The 16,149-nt window shown below is 32.0% G+C and overlaps 1 protein-coding gene and 1 pseudogene across 1 annotated transcript; one reads left to right on the plus strand and one right to left on the minus strand.

The window, feature by feature from the left end:
- LOC125822900 (pentatricopeptide repeat-containing protein At2g25580-like) lies at positions 1 to 1,379 on the plus strand (annotated as a pseudogene).
- An 803-nt stretch (positions 1,380 to 2,182) lies between these two features.
- On the minus strand, positions 2,183 to 6,017 carry LOC125822911 (uncharacterized). Its single transcript, XM_049502376.1, has 3 exons — positions 5,887 to 6,017; positions 3,678 to 4,806; positions 2,183 to 3,375 (listed from the first exon to the last, which is right to left on the minus strand). The coding sequence occupies exons 1-3, from the start codon at positions 6,015 to 6,017 to the stop codon at positions 2,323 to 2,325; spliced, it is 2,313 nt and encodes a 770-aa protein (XP_049358333.1). The 3' UTR covers positions 2,183 to 2,322.
- Between the last annotated feature and the right edge of the window lie 10,132 nt (positions 6,018 to 16,149).

A 16,149-nucleotide genomic window follows, 5' to 3' on the forward strand; every position in this document is an offset into this window, starting at 1 on the left:
ATGCATAGATCCAGGTTTGAGGGAGGTTTAGAAGGTCAGCCGAGTCAAAATGGAGTGTATGGGCAGTATCAACAGAATTTAAATGGTGGAAACAGTGAAATGTCACAGTAGAAATTCAGTGGCAATTACAGGAGAAATGTAGGAGCGCCTCAGCAAAACCTTCCCAGTTATGACCCTGGAAATTTAAGGAATGTTCAATCTAAAAATTCTGAAATGTATCCACGAAAATGCAAGTGGGTATAAACATGGAAAAGCATATGAAGTCAAGTGGCTCAAGGGAGATAATGGGGCAATTTCAGCAAAATTTAAGCCGCTTTAACCCTTCTAGTGCTGTACATCACATCAAACTTCTTATCAATCTTGGAATGGAATAGTAGACCATCAAGAAATGACAAGTTCAACACATGTTGAACAGTCTATTGATTCTGCTGATAGCAGCAGTAAAAAAGGTTCAGTTGATGAGCTCGATGACTTCTGTAAACAAGGCAACGTAAAGGAGGCAGTAGAAGTTTTGCATTTCTTGGAGCAGTAATGTCACAGTTGATTTATCTCAATATATTATGTTGATGGATGTGTGTAATGAGGATAAATCCCTTGAGGATGCTAGATCAATTCATGTGCACCTTTTGAGATCTCATCCTCATCTTGACATCAAAATGTACAATAAGATTCTTGAAATGTATGGAAAATGTGGCTCCATGAATGATGCCTTCTTGGTGTTTCGAAAAATGCCTCAACGTAATCTGACTTCTTGGGACACAATGATTACATGACTTGGTAAGAATGGCTTAGAGAAGATGCAATAGAATTGTTTGGGTAATTCAAGAAAACTGGGATGAAACCTGATGGCCAAAAGTTTGAGTGTCTTCCATGCTTGTGGTGTTGTTGGTGATATAGTTGAGGGCATGTTGCACTTTGAATCAATGAGTAAGGATTATGATATTGTTCTCTCTATGGAGCCATATGTGGTAAGTACAGGATATCTTGATGAAGCTATGGAGTTCATTGAAAGGATGCCTATACAGCCAAGTATTGAAGTATGGGAAACCATGATGAATCTGTGTACAATTCATGGGAATTCAGAGCTTGCTGAGATTGTTGAGCTCCTAGACCCATCTCGTTTGGATGAACAGTCAAAGGCAGGTTTTTTGGCTGTAAAAGCATCAGAATAGCCAAGGAGAAAGAGAATGAAATCTTCTCAGAGTCTTCTTGAGCCCCGAAGCAAAGTTCATGAATATAGTGCGGGAGATAGGTCACATCCCCATCATGAGAAGATATATGCATTTCTAAGGGGTTAAAAGCAGCTAACGGAGAAGGACGGTTACATACCAGAGACTAAGTTTGTGTTACATGTAGGTCAAATGCAGATATTCAAATAAAGTAAAACTTTTCTAGAAAAAACTGAGAAATTCTCATGGCCAATCAGTCCATAATGCTTCATCAGCAGAGACCAGAAACAACCAGTGCTTTTGCACTTCACAGTTGAAACTACTTTCACACATATGCGATTTATAAACATTCTCTGCAGCACAAATAGTACTAAGCACCAAAGAAATTTTCATTTTACTATATCATGTGAAAATACCTAAACCATTTCTTACAGACACGGCAATGAAACATCCATTACTACCAGTAAAGCAGCTAATCATCTGGATCATCGTATCAGCTATACTCAATGATTTATTATTTACAGCATTACATTAATATATAATGTGCCTTACAATAATCTAGGAATCAATGATAGCAATTCACCTGCCCCCTAATCACCACATCTCACCCCGCAAAAAGATCTACAGCAACAAGATGCAAGTTCCTGGGCAAGTGGTTAGATCACACCATGAAAAGCTAAAGCACCACTTAGTATTGTAGCTTAAGAGAAATATATTTCTACTAAAACCAAAAGCAGTTTTAGTGGACAAGCAAATCAGTTTATCAGTCCTTTTAATGTTCATTTCAAAGTAAATCCAAATCATGTGGCAATTCAACTCCCAGTAGTAACAAGGATATGCAAAAAAGGGTTCAAAAAATGAAAGATCTGCAAACATCATAATAACCACAATTGATGCATCTAACAATGGAGAAGACATTTATAAGTCAAAACTTATTAGTTATTCTGTGTCGAAGAACAACTACAAGTCAGAAGGAATGGGCTGCAAGGTCGTAAAATGCTCAGGAAGACAGGAACAGTAATCATCTTGCTGCTTTAAATTAATGGAGATAATTCATGGTGATTCCTGAATCACAATGAGGCTAAAACACACTTTCATGAGCCAACTCCCAAGATAGATAGCACTAACTTACCTTGTACGCAAGTGATCAACATTATCTTACAGATGGTCTCCTGCGAAGAAAAGTTTGAGACGCCAGGAGTGTTACTTGAAGTTGCTCAGACACTGTAAATCCCCGAGCTTCCATCAATCCTTGGAACTTTTGAGCATCTTGTACAAATCCACCAGCTATAAGTGACCATATAATCCTCTCGAAATCTTCTGGTTCCAACTGCTCTTGTTTTGCCTCCAAAACTCCAAGAGCTTGAAGAGCCTTTTTCTCAACATTAGCTCTTGCATACATGTCACATAGGCTAATATGAACCTTGAATGGAGGAGCCTCACCCTGTTCAGCAATTTTATCTAAGAGTTGTTCAGCTTCATCAATTAGTTGCATTTTACTCAACCAATCCACCAAAACCGAATAAGTAGCCACCCCAGGCTCAAAGCCATCTTTCTCAAGCTCTATTAAAAGATTTAAGGCTTTATCCAGCAGGTTATTCTTCTCATATGCTGCTATCATGGTAGCAGTGCATCTATCATCTGGCTTGTGTCCAAGTTTAATCATGTAATCGAAATTCTGCCTTGCCTGATCAGGGTCACCAGCTTTTCCAAATGCCTCAACAAGTAACATACATGACTCTAAAGTGGGCTGAAATCCTGAAAATTGCATTGTAGTTGCTATTCTATGGGCTCCATTAGCATCACCATGCTGAGAAAATGACCTTAGGAGGGCCATATAGATCTTCTTAGAGGGTTTGATGTCTCTTACCTCCATTTCCTTCATCAATGATTCACCTTTCTTTGGGTCGCCAGCATTTACATAGGCTAGGATCATGGAATTGTAAACCCCCATGTCTGGTAGGAATCCTTGAGTTCTCAAGCTCTCAAATGCGGCTTTTGCTCGATCCAGATCACCTGCTTTGCTGTACATGTGAACCATGATTGTTGATGTGAGAATATCAGGTACAATTCCATTTTCACTCATCTTTCTGATAATTCTCTCGGCATCTTCTAGCCGGTTATCTCTAGCATGGGCGTCAACGAGTTTTGAGTAGTCACGTATGTTTGTTTGGAAGGACTCTTCACCAAGCACATGTTCTGCAATCTAACATGTTTACAAAAAGTCAGAATTAGCTAATACTTAACAACAACTTAAATTCAGATTTTCTTTTATAGCCAGAAGCTTAAATTCAGATTTGTGACAACATTTGCTTTATAGATTCTTATACTAATACAAATTAGCAGTACGAAGAAGGAGCATTCAAAACAAGTGATATTAAGAATATTAACTTAAGGTCTCCCAGTTTTTGCAGTTGACAATGGGACGAATGAAAGTTAAAAATAAAAATAAAAATGAAAATTGAAGTCATGCTAATAAGAAAACACTTAAATTGGAGAAGGAATTACCTTCAAATATAGACTAGGATTTCGGTTATTCAATCTATCAAGTAAATTTATCCAGTCTACCCTGCTAGGCTGGAGAAGTTGTACCCATTCTGCTATAAGTGGAGAATAATCATCTTGTTCCTGTGAAGAAAGTAATTTTTCAGTAATAATTTTGCACTTTCCATCTATTTTTTTTGGTTCTTGAGGGCATATGATTTTCTCAGCCTCATGAATCTTATCAGCCACTTGTGACCATTTTGAATCGGATAAATCAAGTCCATAAATCTTATAGTTAATTTTGCCACGCCTTTTTGGAAGAGCGACAAGTTTAGGGTCCTCAGCACGACTTTGGTGCTCCACGACACCAATACCATATTCGGTCCCTTGCTGTTCCTCTTCCTTAAAACGTTCAAGACTGTGATAAAACTCACTCTCCTCCATCTTCTCACGTGCCCATTTAAACCTATACTCCCTAAGCATATCTCCACGTATACCTACTTCACCAGCAAACCTACACATCTCCTTAACTTGCTCAGCTTGAAGAAAGTTCTTCATTTTATCCTTCCTTTTTGCTTTCTCCATATCTTCCAAAACTACATTACTCACCTCCCACACAGTCTTCCACAAATCGTGACTAAAATCATCATCCTGAGAAGGTGAGGACGACTTACCTCCAACTATCTGATCAAAACCACCCTTTTCCAGCTCAGAAACAACCTTGGCAACAATAACCAAAAGCATCTCATCAATTGTTTTTTTCCCAAAATCTGGATATACTTCCATGAGTTTTCCACGCATTATCCAAACAAATCTTGACAAGAAGTCATTCATTGTAGCATCATCCTCAGTCTCACTTACCATTTCTTCAGCTGTATCAGTAGCTGTATCTGTGTGAATGAATATTTTACCACTCCAAGATACAAATTTTGGAACTGGTGTGTTGTGAATTTGGAAAAATCGGCATTTGGTCCAACTGGTGGACGGAGGAAGAGAGGATGTTGGGATTGAGGATTTTGAGTGAAAATGAGATAGAATTTGCGTAGCTTTGAGTTTTGACAATTTGTCGATTGTTCGTTTGCTGATTAGCTGCTTCATATTCAGATCAAAGAAATTAGGGTTTATCAAATTGCAGGAGAGTTGGACAACTTCTCTTTAATATATAGAGTATAATATAAAACCTTTTTCTTTTTCTTTTTTCTTTTTGGAGCAGGGTGGATGGTAAATACATATACATATCCCATAATTAAATATACAGAGGAAAAGATAAATGTGAATATTGATATTAAAAATAATTTACTAAAATATAATAACAGATAGAAAAATGTGAATATTGATATTAAAAATAATTTACTAAAATATAATAACAGATAGAAAAATGGAGAGAGCTACAAGTTAACTCATATTCTCTGTTCACCATCACGTCCTCTTTCAAATTTCTATTTCCCCTAAAATTAAATACTAGTCGGAATTAATGGTTAGCGGTATATATAGAAACAAACAGAAAAGTAATTGAATAATTACTCCTTTTTACAACCCAAAAATCACAAGATTTATTAATACGAAGCATGTTGTGAGTTATGTTAATCACTTTTTAGATAAAAATAAAAAATATTTTAAAGTAAATTATTGTGTTATTATCATATAGTGAAATGGAGAGAGAAATATCAAAAATAAAATTAAAATGCAAATGGGATATAAACAAGTGTTGCATCACCTTATTTATGTATTTTCATTTATATGTATATAGTCTATAGATCTTTCAAGCTATTAACTTAAATAAAGAAAATAAAGAAAGACAGAAATAATGATTATAATAAATGCTTGAAGACGACTTAATCAAAATCAAAATAAAAAAAAAATGTAGAAGTAAAAGAAACTTAAAAATTCTAATTGAGAAGATAAAATAATTTTAGTAGAAATAAAAAAAAATTAAATTTTTAGTCCATATGGAAGAATCGTTAGAAATTCCAGTCAAAAAGGTAAAAGATTTAGTAAAAGTAGAAGAAAATTTTAATATTTAGATGATACATATGTCAATTATAATTTGTTTTTTATATATAACTAGATAGTTTTTGCACGTGTGCGCACGGACCCAATATTATTTAAGTAATATTAACCGCATTCTAGGACTCAAGCGTGTTATTAGAAATTGTAATGGCATAGTAACTCCGTTGTTCCCTCAAAATGAGAAAGAAGTTGCAGTAACTATGTAAATATCTGACATGAGTACTCATATGAATTATTTTCTAGTCTTGATGTGTATAAGCTTCCACAGAAGCCTTCCTCCTCAACAGTTGTGATCACTGCAATTCTTGTATAACTGATATCTGTTGGAGCTATAATAACATTTAGATCTGCCATCCAACCATTAAATTTTTTTCACTTCACTTTCGATCATTGAAGGTCACAAATAAAAAGAGATGAAAATGGATCAATTTTTATGCTAAACTTGTCTATATACTTGCGCTCCAATTACTCACAAAAAGTCAAAAATAACTTTAATTTATGAATAAACTCCAATTTATATTCATGATCAAGCACAATTCCAATTTTCATATATCATTTTTCCCTTTGAAATTAATTTTTTTTTTTTCAAATTTAACAATGAAACATGACCAAATAACCAATAACATTCTAAATAATGTTGCTTTCACTAACTCCTCTAGTATGAGGATCTTGAATTAACAACATAATGAGGACTTAAAGCCTTCTGTTTTGCTCTCTGTTTGGAAGATCCTCTAATTCCTTTTTCGCAATATTAACTGCCGCAACTAATGTCATTCTAAAAACTTCAGCATGTAAACTTCGATCTTTGAAGTTTAAAATTGCCTAATTCATCCCAGATCCATCCTTGAGCTTGTCTATGAATCTGCAGCTATATTAGTATGGTATTCCAGACTTGTGCTAAATAAGGGGACATAAAGAAGAGATGTGCAACATACTCATTATCTTTGCTGCATAGTGCACACTTCTCATCCTCCAAACGCTATCATTTGGCTAACCTTTCCTTTGTAAACAACCTGCTACAAACAGTGAGATATAAGATAAGTTGACCATTTAGGAGGGCCTATTTGTTGCAAATCACCCTTGTCCAATCAACCTTCTGGTAAGCTCTTTTTAGCTGAAGAGTTTGCTGATAGTGAACTTATCTGAGCTTAGTACATCCCTTTCTTACCAACCATCTTCCTCGAAAGTATTTTTGAACTTTGATGATAACAGATAAAAATATATGAAAATAGTCTATTTGAATTCCAGTGAAAAGAATCGCCTCCAAACAGTTCATTAATTTTGGAAAAACTATGATACTATTCTTTTTTCCCCAATCAGAATTATGTTGAATTTCAAACAGTTCATTAATTTTGGAAAAACTATGATACTATTCATTTTTTCCCCAATCAGAATTATGTTGAATTTCAACGATTAGCTATTGATCCATCAAGATATTCGACTAAAAATTCAACATGCACCTCAAAAGACTAAACCATTCTGAAACAACTCAGGCTCCAAAAGTTAAAAGATATTTGAAAGTGTTATTTGAGTCAAAAATATCAATTTTCATAATCTACAATATTTACCACCAAAACAAGTTAGGTTCCAATAATTTGAAGGAACAACTAACCAGAAAAGCAAAACAACAAGTTAAGTAGAACAATCTGGGAAAGACAATGGCAGTGCGTTCTTTAGGAGCTTATTTCCGTCCCAGGGCTTCTTCTCTGCGCGAGATTCTAAAATAGAGCTCAGATTCTTCCATCCTTCTTGCTGAATCTCCCTCAGGGACCTATAAACATCATCTATTATATTGAAGTTTGGTTTTTTTTTTTTTTTTATTTGTGATGGATCTGATCAGACATATAATCCTGCATCCGCATCAAATACACCATGTCATCAATACACTATGTCAATACATATTCAAAAATTTACCAACCAATATAGAACAATATTAACCCTATCAATTGAAGGTTTAAAGACACAATATGTTCACCATGAACTTGTGCAATTAGAAATAAAACATTTAAATATTATTGCTTGTTTGTTCTTATTAATGAGTCAGTCATTGACTTCAAAAAATATGAAATTATTTTCTTGTGCAGGAAATTATATTACTTTTCTTTCCCTTTAAATTATCTCAAAATTAATCATATTAGTCACTAATTTGTTCTCCTTAAATAGTTTTGTGATTTGTAGTAAAAAAAACATCCTCGAGTGACTTTTACGCATGTCATATCATAAATTTATAAAGCTAGATTAAATGGAACATGTGAATGAGGGTTAGCACTTAGAAGATTCACTACCAGATTAGATATAGTGACTAAATTTTTCAAGAACCAGTTTCAATATCTTTGCTTGTCAGTCCTTATCCACCAATAGAAATATTAAAATTCCTATATAAGAGATCAATTTATTTCAATAAATTTGAGCAAATCAAAATCAAAGACAATTTAAGCATAGTAGATTGCAACTATCTAAAAAAACATAATACACTAAATGTGTTCCTTCAAACTTAACCTTTTTTACCTCAACATGCTTGATAACATATACTACCTGTAAGACATTCTACAAATGGCTCCTCGACAATTCAATGGGGGATAGAAACCTCCATTCAATATAGATTATATTTAAAGTTAGTAAAATCATCTTCATAAAGTCCTTTTAGCCCCAAGTCACCAATAACATCGAGTAAAGCTCTTTCCTAAAAGTAGCAAAAATTTATATTAAAGCAACTCACTTCAAAATGAACAATCTGTGTCAGTCATATCATCAAACAATTGGGGTGCATATTCCACTTCAATAGATTTTAGTAAATAGATTTTAGTACTAATAATAACATTAAAAAAGTGGATAATTGGACGAAAAATATACGGATGCAATGTCATGGAGAGATGGAAACATGATTTGGTGAACCAATTATTGTATAAGTATCATTGATCTTTCCTCTTGCCTTGTATAAGTATTGTTTGAGAAAGTGATTTCAGAAATTCTGAAATAAATTACCAACAGATAATTGCAATAACCAAAAGTTAAACGAAGTAAAAAGCTTACTAGAACTGAAATCATACACAAAGTAGAACGAGATATGTATCTGACAAGCTACAATGTAACTTTGGTTTGAGTTTGAGAGGAAGGATGTTACTGAAGAAGAAAGAGAAGATCATGTGGAGAGATAAAGGACACGTAGCATTAAAAAGTATTGTTAAGAGACTAAAATATCCCCAATGTGAATTTTATTGACAATTAACTAACATGTTGATACCATGGGCATATCTCACATTTCTAATATAGTAGAAGGTCAATAATTAATTTATTGGGATAATATTCAAACGATGGTTAATTGTGAAAAATAGTAAAAGACAATTTATCTAATATTAGAATATTTTAGTGAAGGATAAGAAGTTCAATCAACATTTCTAAAGATTTTTATTTTTTTTGGGGTCGTTTGGTGTGATGGACAAGAGGATTTTATCTAGGGATAATATTTAAGTGATCTTTAATATGATATTTGGTTGCCAAGGGTGGGATAATTTATCACAAGATTAATAGTTAGTCCTGGAATAAGTTATCCCTCTCTGGGGTGGAATAACATCCCCAGGGATTGGGTAGGTAAAATAACAAAAATACCCTCCTTAAACCCTACTTTTATACACCACTTTACATTCATATATATTAACATAATTTTTAACAACATTTATAATAGCATTCACAACCTTAATTATTCATTACTCTTATGATAATATATTTTTTTATTACATTTTATAAATACAATTTTTATTTATGAATATAATATAAGTTGAATTTCTTTGCATAATTCTTATGTTTATTTATATTTTGATTCATCAATGTTCACTACACTACTAAATTGCATATTTTTTATTAAATAGTTTATTACTCACTTAAAAATTATATTTTATACATCAATTAAAATGTAGATAACTTTAATAATAAAATTCTTTTACTTTTAATAAACTTAAAATGAAAGTTTTATTTTTAAGCTAAATAAGATGAATATTTTATTTTAAAACTAAATAAGATGAAAATTTTATTTTTAAGCTAAAAAGATGGAAATTTTATTTTAAGCTAAACAAGATGGAAGTTTTATTTGTAAGTTAAATAAGATGAAAGTTTAATTTTAAAAACACACGGCACAATCATGGAAATGCACACCCAAAAATATTTAAGGTAAATAAAATGAAAATTTTTATCTTTAAGAATGAATAACTAAACTTGCAAAGAAAATGTAAAAACTAAATAAGGTAAAGGGTATTTTTGTAAACAAACAACTCATTCTTAGAAATTATGCCATGAATATAAATTTGAATATGACAAACCAAACAAGCAATAAAAATTAATCTCAGCCTAATTAATTCCAGCATAAATTATCCCAATATAATTTATCCATCATAACTAATCTCAGCATAACTTATATTCAAATCAATATAAATATAAAAAAAATCGATATAAACTAGTGTATCCGACCACCGAAGTGAAAATAAGCAAAATATGATTAAATACTAATGTAAATTTTTTATTTAATCTTTAATCAAACAGCTTTTAGAGATTCTGTAATTTTGTAGTGATTTTTCTATTATTTTCTTCATTAGAATAATATGTCAATGGATATAAATCAATTATAACTTGAGAAATTACACCTACTTTGAGGTTTCACTCTATAACACACATATTTTTTGTGATTTATGATATCACACCTACTTTTCATATTTATTTATTTTTTAACCATTCTTTAAATCTATTTAAAATAAATATAAATCAATTATAACCTGACAAATTAAACCTACCTTGAGGTTTCGACTGGGGTTTTTGATATTACACCTACCTACTTTTTTTTTTGTAACCATTCTTTGTATCTATTTAAAATAAATATAAATCAAACATAACTTGACAAATATGTCACTCTTTATATTAATTTCTTCATATAATAAAATGACTTATTTAATAAATACTTTTTAAACAAATCAACACAAACAAGCCTTGAGGTTTCGATCTATAACACTCACTTCTACTGGGGTTTGATATTACACCTACCTCCCTTTATTTTTTATTTTTTTTTGTAACCATTCTTTATATCTATTTAAAATAAATATAAATCAATTATAACTTGACAAATATGTCACTCTTTATATTAATTTCTTCATATTAATAATAAAACGACTTATTTAATAAATACTTTTTAAACAAAGCAACACAAACAAGTTAATACTAATATATATATATAAAGAGAGACAAATTTATCAAATCATAATTAATTTATATTCATTTTAAATAGGTTAAATGAATGGTTACAAAAAAAATCAAAATAAGGAAAGTAGGCGTAATATCGTAAACCCTAAGGAAGGTGAGTGTTATACAACAATATCTCGAAGGAGGTCTCTGAAATTATACCTAAAATAAATATAAATTAATTATGATTTGACAAATTTGTCCTTTTTTATATTAGTTTATTCATATTAATCCATGTTATTAAAAATGACTTATTTAATAATTACTTTAAAAATAAATCAAAGATAAGTGACTATTTTGGACTTTTTCTCGATGAAAGATTATATATGAATTATATAAAATCAATAATTAACACTGAATTCTTCTTTTTGACATAAAATAGTCTCTTATCTTTGTGTTAAGGTTCAAAGTTATCCTTAAGTTTTCATATAGAGCAGTAATAGTCCTTCATGTTTGCAATATTGACGCACTTTTGAACATCTTCAAATTTTTGCCTATTTTTCATATTAGTTTATTTTAAAAGAATTTATAAAAACAAGTCATTTTTTTAATAATATTGATTAATATGAAGAAATTAATATAAAGAGAGACAAATTAATCAAATCACAATTAATTTATATTCATTTTAAATAGGTTAAAGGAATGGTTACAAAAAAAATCAAAATAAGGAAAGTAGGCGTAATATCGTAAACCACAGGGAAGGTGAGTGTTATAGAGCAAAATCTCGAAGAAGGTCTCTGAAATTATACCTAAAATAAATATAAATTAATTATGATTTGACAAATTTGTCCTTCTTTATATTAGTTTCTCCATATTAATCCATGTTATTAAAAATGACTTATTTAATAATTACTTTAAAAATAAATCAAAGACAAGTGACTATTTTGGACTTTTTCTCAATGAGATTATATATGAATTATATAAAATCAATAATTAACTGTGGATTCTTCTTTTTGATAGAAAATAGTCTCTTATTTTTGTGTTAAGGCTCAAAGTCATCCCTAAGTTTTCATGTAGAGCGTAATAGTCCTTCATGTTTGCAATATTGACGCACTTTTGAACATCCTCCAGATTTTTGCCTATTTTTTAACATTGATTTTGTTCAAATTTATGTATAGAATATTCAACCGTCTTTTTTTAATATATATTTAATAGAAATAATAACTCCACGTGAAAATCAAAAGTGCACCAATATTATAAACATGGAGGCCTTTTCTCCAAACTATTAAAATTTCAAAAAAGAAGGAAAAAATAATTATGATAATGAATTTATGAAGACCCTAGAATTACAGTCAAAATAATAATATTTTTCTTTTAAAAAAAAAGTATAAGTAGAATTAGAAGAAACGTTAAAAATTCTAGTCAACAAGGTAAAATATTTACTAGAAATAGAAGAAAAATTTAATTTAGTTCATATGGAAGAATTGTTAAAAATTCTAGTAAATAACGTAAAATATTTTAGTAGAAACAGAAGAAAAGATTAAATTCATAGGGACCGTTTGACCATGCGATATGAAATCATGATATGGAATCATAATATGAAATCATGAGATGAAGTTGAAGTTTTGTTTGGACATGCGATAAGGAATTTTTGTGCTGTATATTTTCTCATAAACAGAAGAATTTCATAAGTTGTAAAATTATTAAAATAGCCCCAATTGTTTATTCAATCTTATCAAATAAACAAAAAATTATAAAATCACATAATAAATTATTACAAAGTTATTTGTTCTCCGCTTAATTAACTGTTTCAATATCTAAATTTAATTGATCAAACTTTAATTCAATAAAAAATATTGAACATAAATTGTAGTGTACTATTATTTAATATAATCCTCCCACATAGTACGGTCAATCTTCTCACGTTGAACTTGAATTTCTCGATCATATGCCCGAGAAGACGAACCTACATTGTTACTTTGAGTCATTTGTTGGTCAATATCATTCACAACTATATTTTCATGCTCATAGACCATAAATATTTCATCACTCCTTTGATATTCTCACAAATAGTTATGTAATACTATAAAACTTATGATAATTTTCACTTGTGTGTCAATATCATATTGTTCATGCCTTGTTTCACTTGTGTGCAATTACACATTGTCAGTGCATTAATTTCGTGCTAAAATCAAAAACATATTGGAAGTAGTGATTATCGAACATACATCACCAATTTTGTCCTTTTTCATATTAAATTGATTTAATCATTTTCTTATGTAGCTGAAAGAGAAGTTTTTTTTATTATGAAAAATCAAAAAATATTATTTCATCCGTTCTTATTTATATTCACCAAATCAATTCCTACTTTATCATTTATATTCACCAAATTTAAAGCAATAGTAAATTTTATGTTGGTGAGAATAATAAATTTTAAAAGTAATGATATGATTATTAATTTTATTTACATATGAAATAAATGGTTAGTACATATAAATGTGGGGTTGTTTTAACAAAATATAAACTTGTGGGTCAACTTTTGTATTTAAAAAATCTCAAATCATGATATGGAATTCCCAAATCATGATTCTTGGAGAATATGGTATTCCATCTAATGATATGAAATCATAATATGGAATCAGCGTGAAATCGTGTCACGCCCAGAGCCTACACCCTGGGCGGGACTGGCACTCGAGAACCATTGCTGGCCCCAAGCGAACCCTTGGCCTGACTTACTTAGTCAGCGGAAGACTTAAACATAAAAAGTATATAACTCATGCAATAACTTAGCCAAAATGGCAATTCAAGTCTTAAACGTATACAACTGAAATGAATAAGACTAAAGAACTATAACTATCTGTCTATGAAGCCTCTAAAACAAAGAGGGATGTCGGGACAAGACCCCGATCATCCTAACAATGAAATACTGAAAGCAAAGTAAAAGGAGTCCTCCAGAATGCAAGGAGGCTCACCAACTGACTCTGAGTGCTCAAATGGATCAACGAGGCATTGTGTGATGATCGTGGTTACCTGTGTCTGCATCATAAGAAGATGCAGGACAACTGACATCAGTACATTGAATGTACGAGTATGCGAGTTGGAATGCTAAACACAACATAGGCTTGAAATGAATCTGAAAGGAACACTTACCCTGGCTTTACTCAACTCCTGAATAACTTAACTCAATATAAAGCAATAAAACATATGCATCTATAGAAAGCTTGTAAAACAGTGGAAAACAACTTAGTTCGTTAAAGAAAATGTAATAACAAACTCAACTTTACTCATATAATAAAGTAATATAGTTTATGTGGGAGATTCTCTAACCGACAACCACCACTATGAGCCTAAGTGGTGATACAACGTCGACACGCTGCCAGAACTGAAGATAAATTCATGAGGAAGTGGTATCTCTTTAGGATCTACTCCAGCGTTTAGAAATTGGTTAATCGGTAAAGAGACATGTACTTGATGCCCCGCCCTAGAGAGAGACCCAAGTCCTAGTAGCCCTGCCAAATGGTGATTCAACATAGATTCTACATCTTGAAACCAAGGCAATTTTGGCGCCGCTTTATGATAATGAAACCAATCAGCAAAAAGCATTAACGCTGCAAAGACCAATGCCCCAATTGTTGTACAATAAAGTTGTAATTCACTAGTTATTCCAGATGCTCGCCAAAGCTGAAAAAAACCAGAGGTTATTTGTATACCTCAAAAAACCCCCGTCTACGTCACCATTTAATATTTCTTGGCCTACTATTGGCCAAACCACCTGGGCACTAGGCCCAATGTGAGTTGGATCACTTAGCCACGCTTCATAATTAGAAAAACGAGCACCGTGGAATACATGCCGCTCAACCAAAGAAAGATGATGGAGAGTTGACCGAAATGTGCACTAAATACTTTTCGAGAGATATCCTTCAAATCACTGGTATGGCTATCGAAATTGTGAGCATCAACATATAGGTTCCAGATCCAAGTGGTAGTATCAGGCCCTTTAGCTATTGTTCTTGAGAAATGACCCGGTCTGGCCCATTCCTCGAAAGAAGTTTCGCGAAGAGAATAAGTTGTTGCTTCCTTTCCCACTTTCTTTTCCCGCTTTACTAATCTTCCCTCTAACGCGGGCCGGGTGGCGACCTTGTCATATAAAATGCCTTAACTAAGTGGTTCCACTAGTCTATGCTAAAAAGCACTCAAGGAGTCATCTAAAAAGTATGATCCTTTACTACCCATGATGGCTACATGGTTTATGGAGACTTGAGTTAATATGAACTCGCATCTCCATATCGGTGCTCAATACTACTCCCAAAAATATACTTAGCTCATATGTTTTAAAACAAAATTTCTTTCTTTGATTTGAGATAATTACTCAAAACTTATCTTAAAAGCTCTTTTGGAAATTGGTGTTTCCCTTTCTTATTAAAATGTGAAAATATTTTAAACTCTTGGAAATACTTAGTTCCCTTATAACTTTTGAATAAATGAACTCAACTCTTTACTCTTTGCTTAACTTGAAACTTAAGTCTTAAAACAAAGTTAAAACGTTTGTGAAAGACTTTTGAAAACTTTATAAACTTCTCTTGACTTGCTTCTTAACTTCTAGACTTGACTCTTAACTTTCCTTGAATTGAATTATCGATTCAAGGTTCATGATCTCATGTTTATGGATTATTTCATGATGTTTAGACGTACCTTAGAGTGTTGGAATCAACTAGAAAATATAGGTGCGTTGCTAAGGAACTAGTACGGAAAGAAGGGGGAAAAAGTAGAAGATCTGGCATCCTGGCGCTTTGAGTGGCACAGGGCTCCAGACCCAAAACTTCAGAGATGAAGTTGGGGCGCACTAACTGGCGCGACCCCCCCCCCATTCCCCAGATTTTGACGAACTTCCTCCTTCGTTTTTCAACTCTAAACCCTCTAAACTCAATTGGGTCTTTCCCCAAACACTTAGAATCAACTATAAATTCAAAGTATGAAAGATTCAACTCAAAATTACACCCGAAAACATGAATCAAATCTCAAGAAAACTTCAACAACACAACCCACAAGAATTCAAACGAATTATCATCAAGAACTCATAGGATTTACTTTCAAAACTATATAACTTCACTGAATTGAATCATGATTGGTGTGTGGGTGAACTAACCCAATGCTATGTGATCTCACATACCTCGTAGGGATCATCCCTTGACGAAATCCACACGCAAATCTCCAAGAAATCGACGAATCTTGAACTTTCTTCTCCTTTCTCTTTTCTTGTGTTCTTTCTCCAAAAACCCTAACTCTAATTTCAAAAGCGTAAACTGACCAATTTCAGTTT

Source organism: Solanum verrucosum, unplaced genomic scaffold (genome assembly GCF_900185275.1).
Source record: "Solanum verrucosum unplaced genomic scaffold, falcon-dt-bn FXZP01000104.1, whole genome shotgun sequence".
NCBI classification, from domain to species: domain Eukaryota; kingdom Viridiplantae; phylum Streptophyta; class Magnoliopsida; order Solanales; family Solanaceae; genus Solanum; species Solanum verrucosum.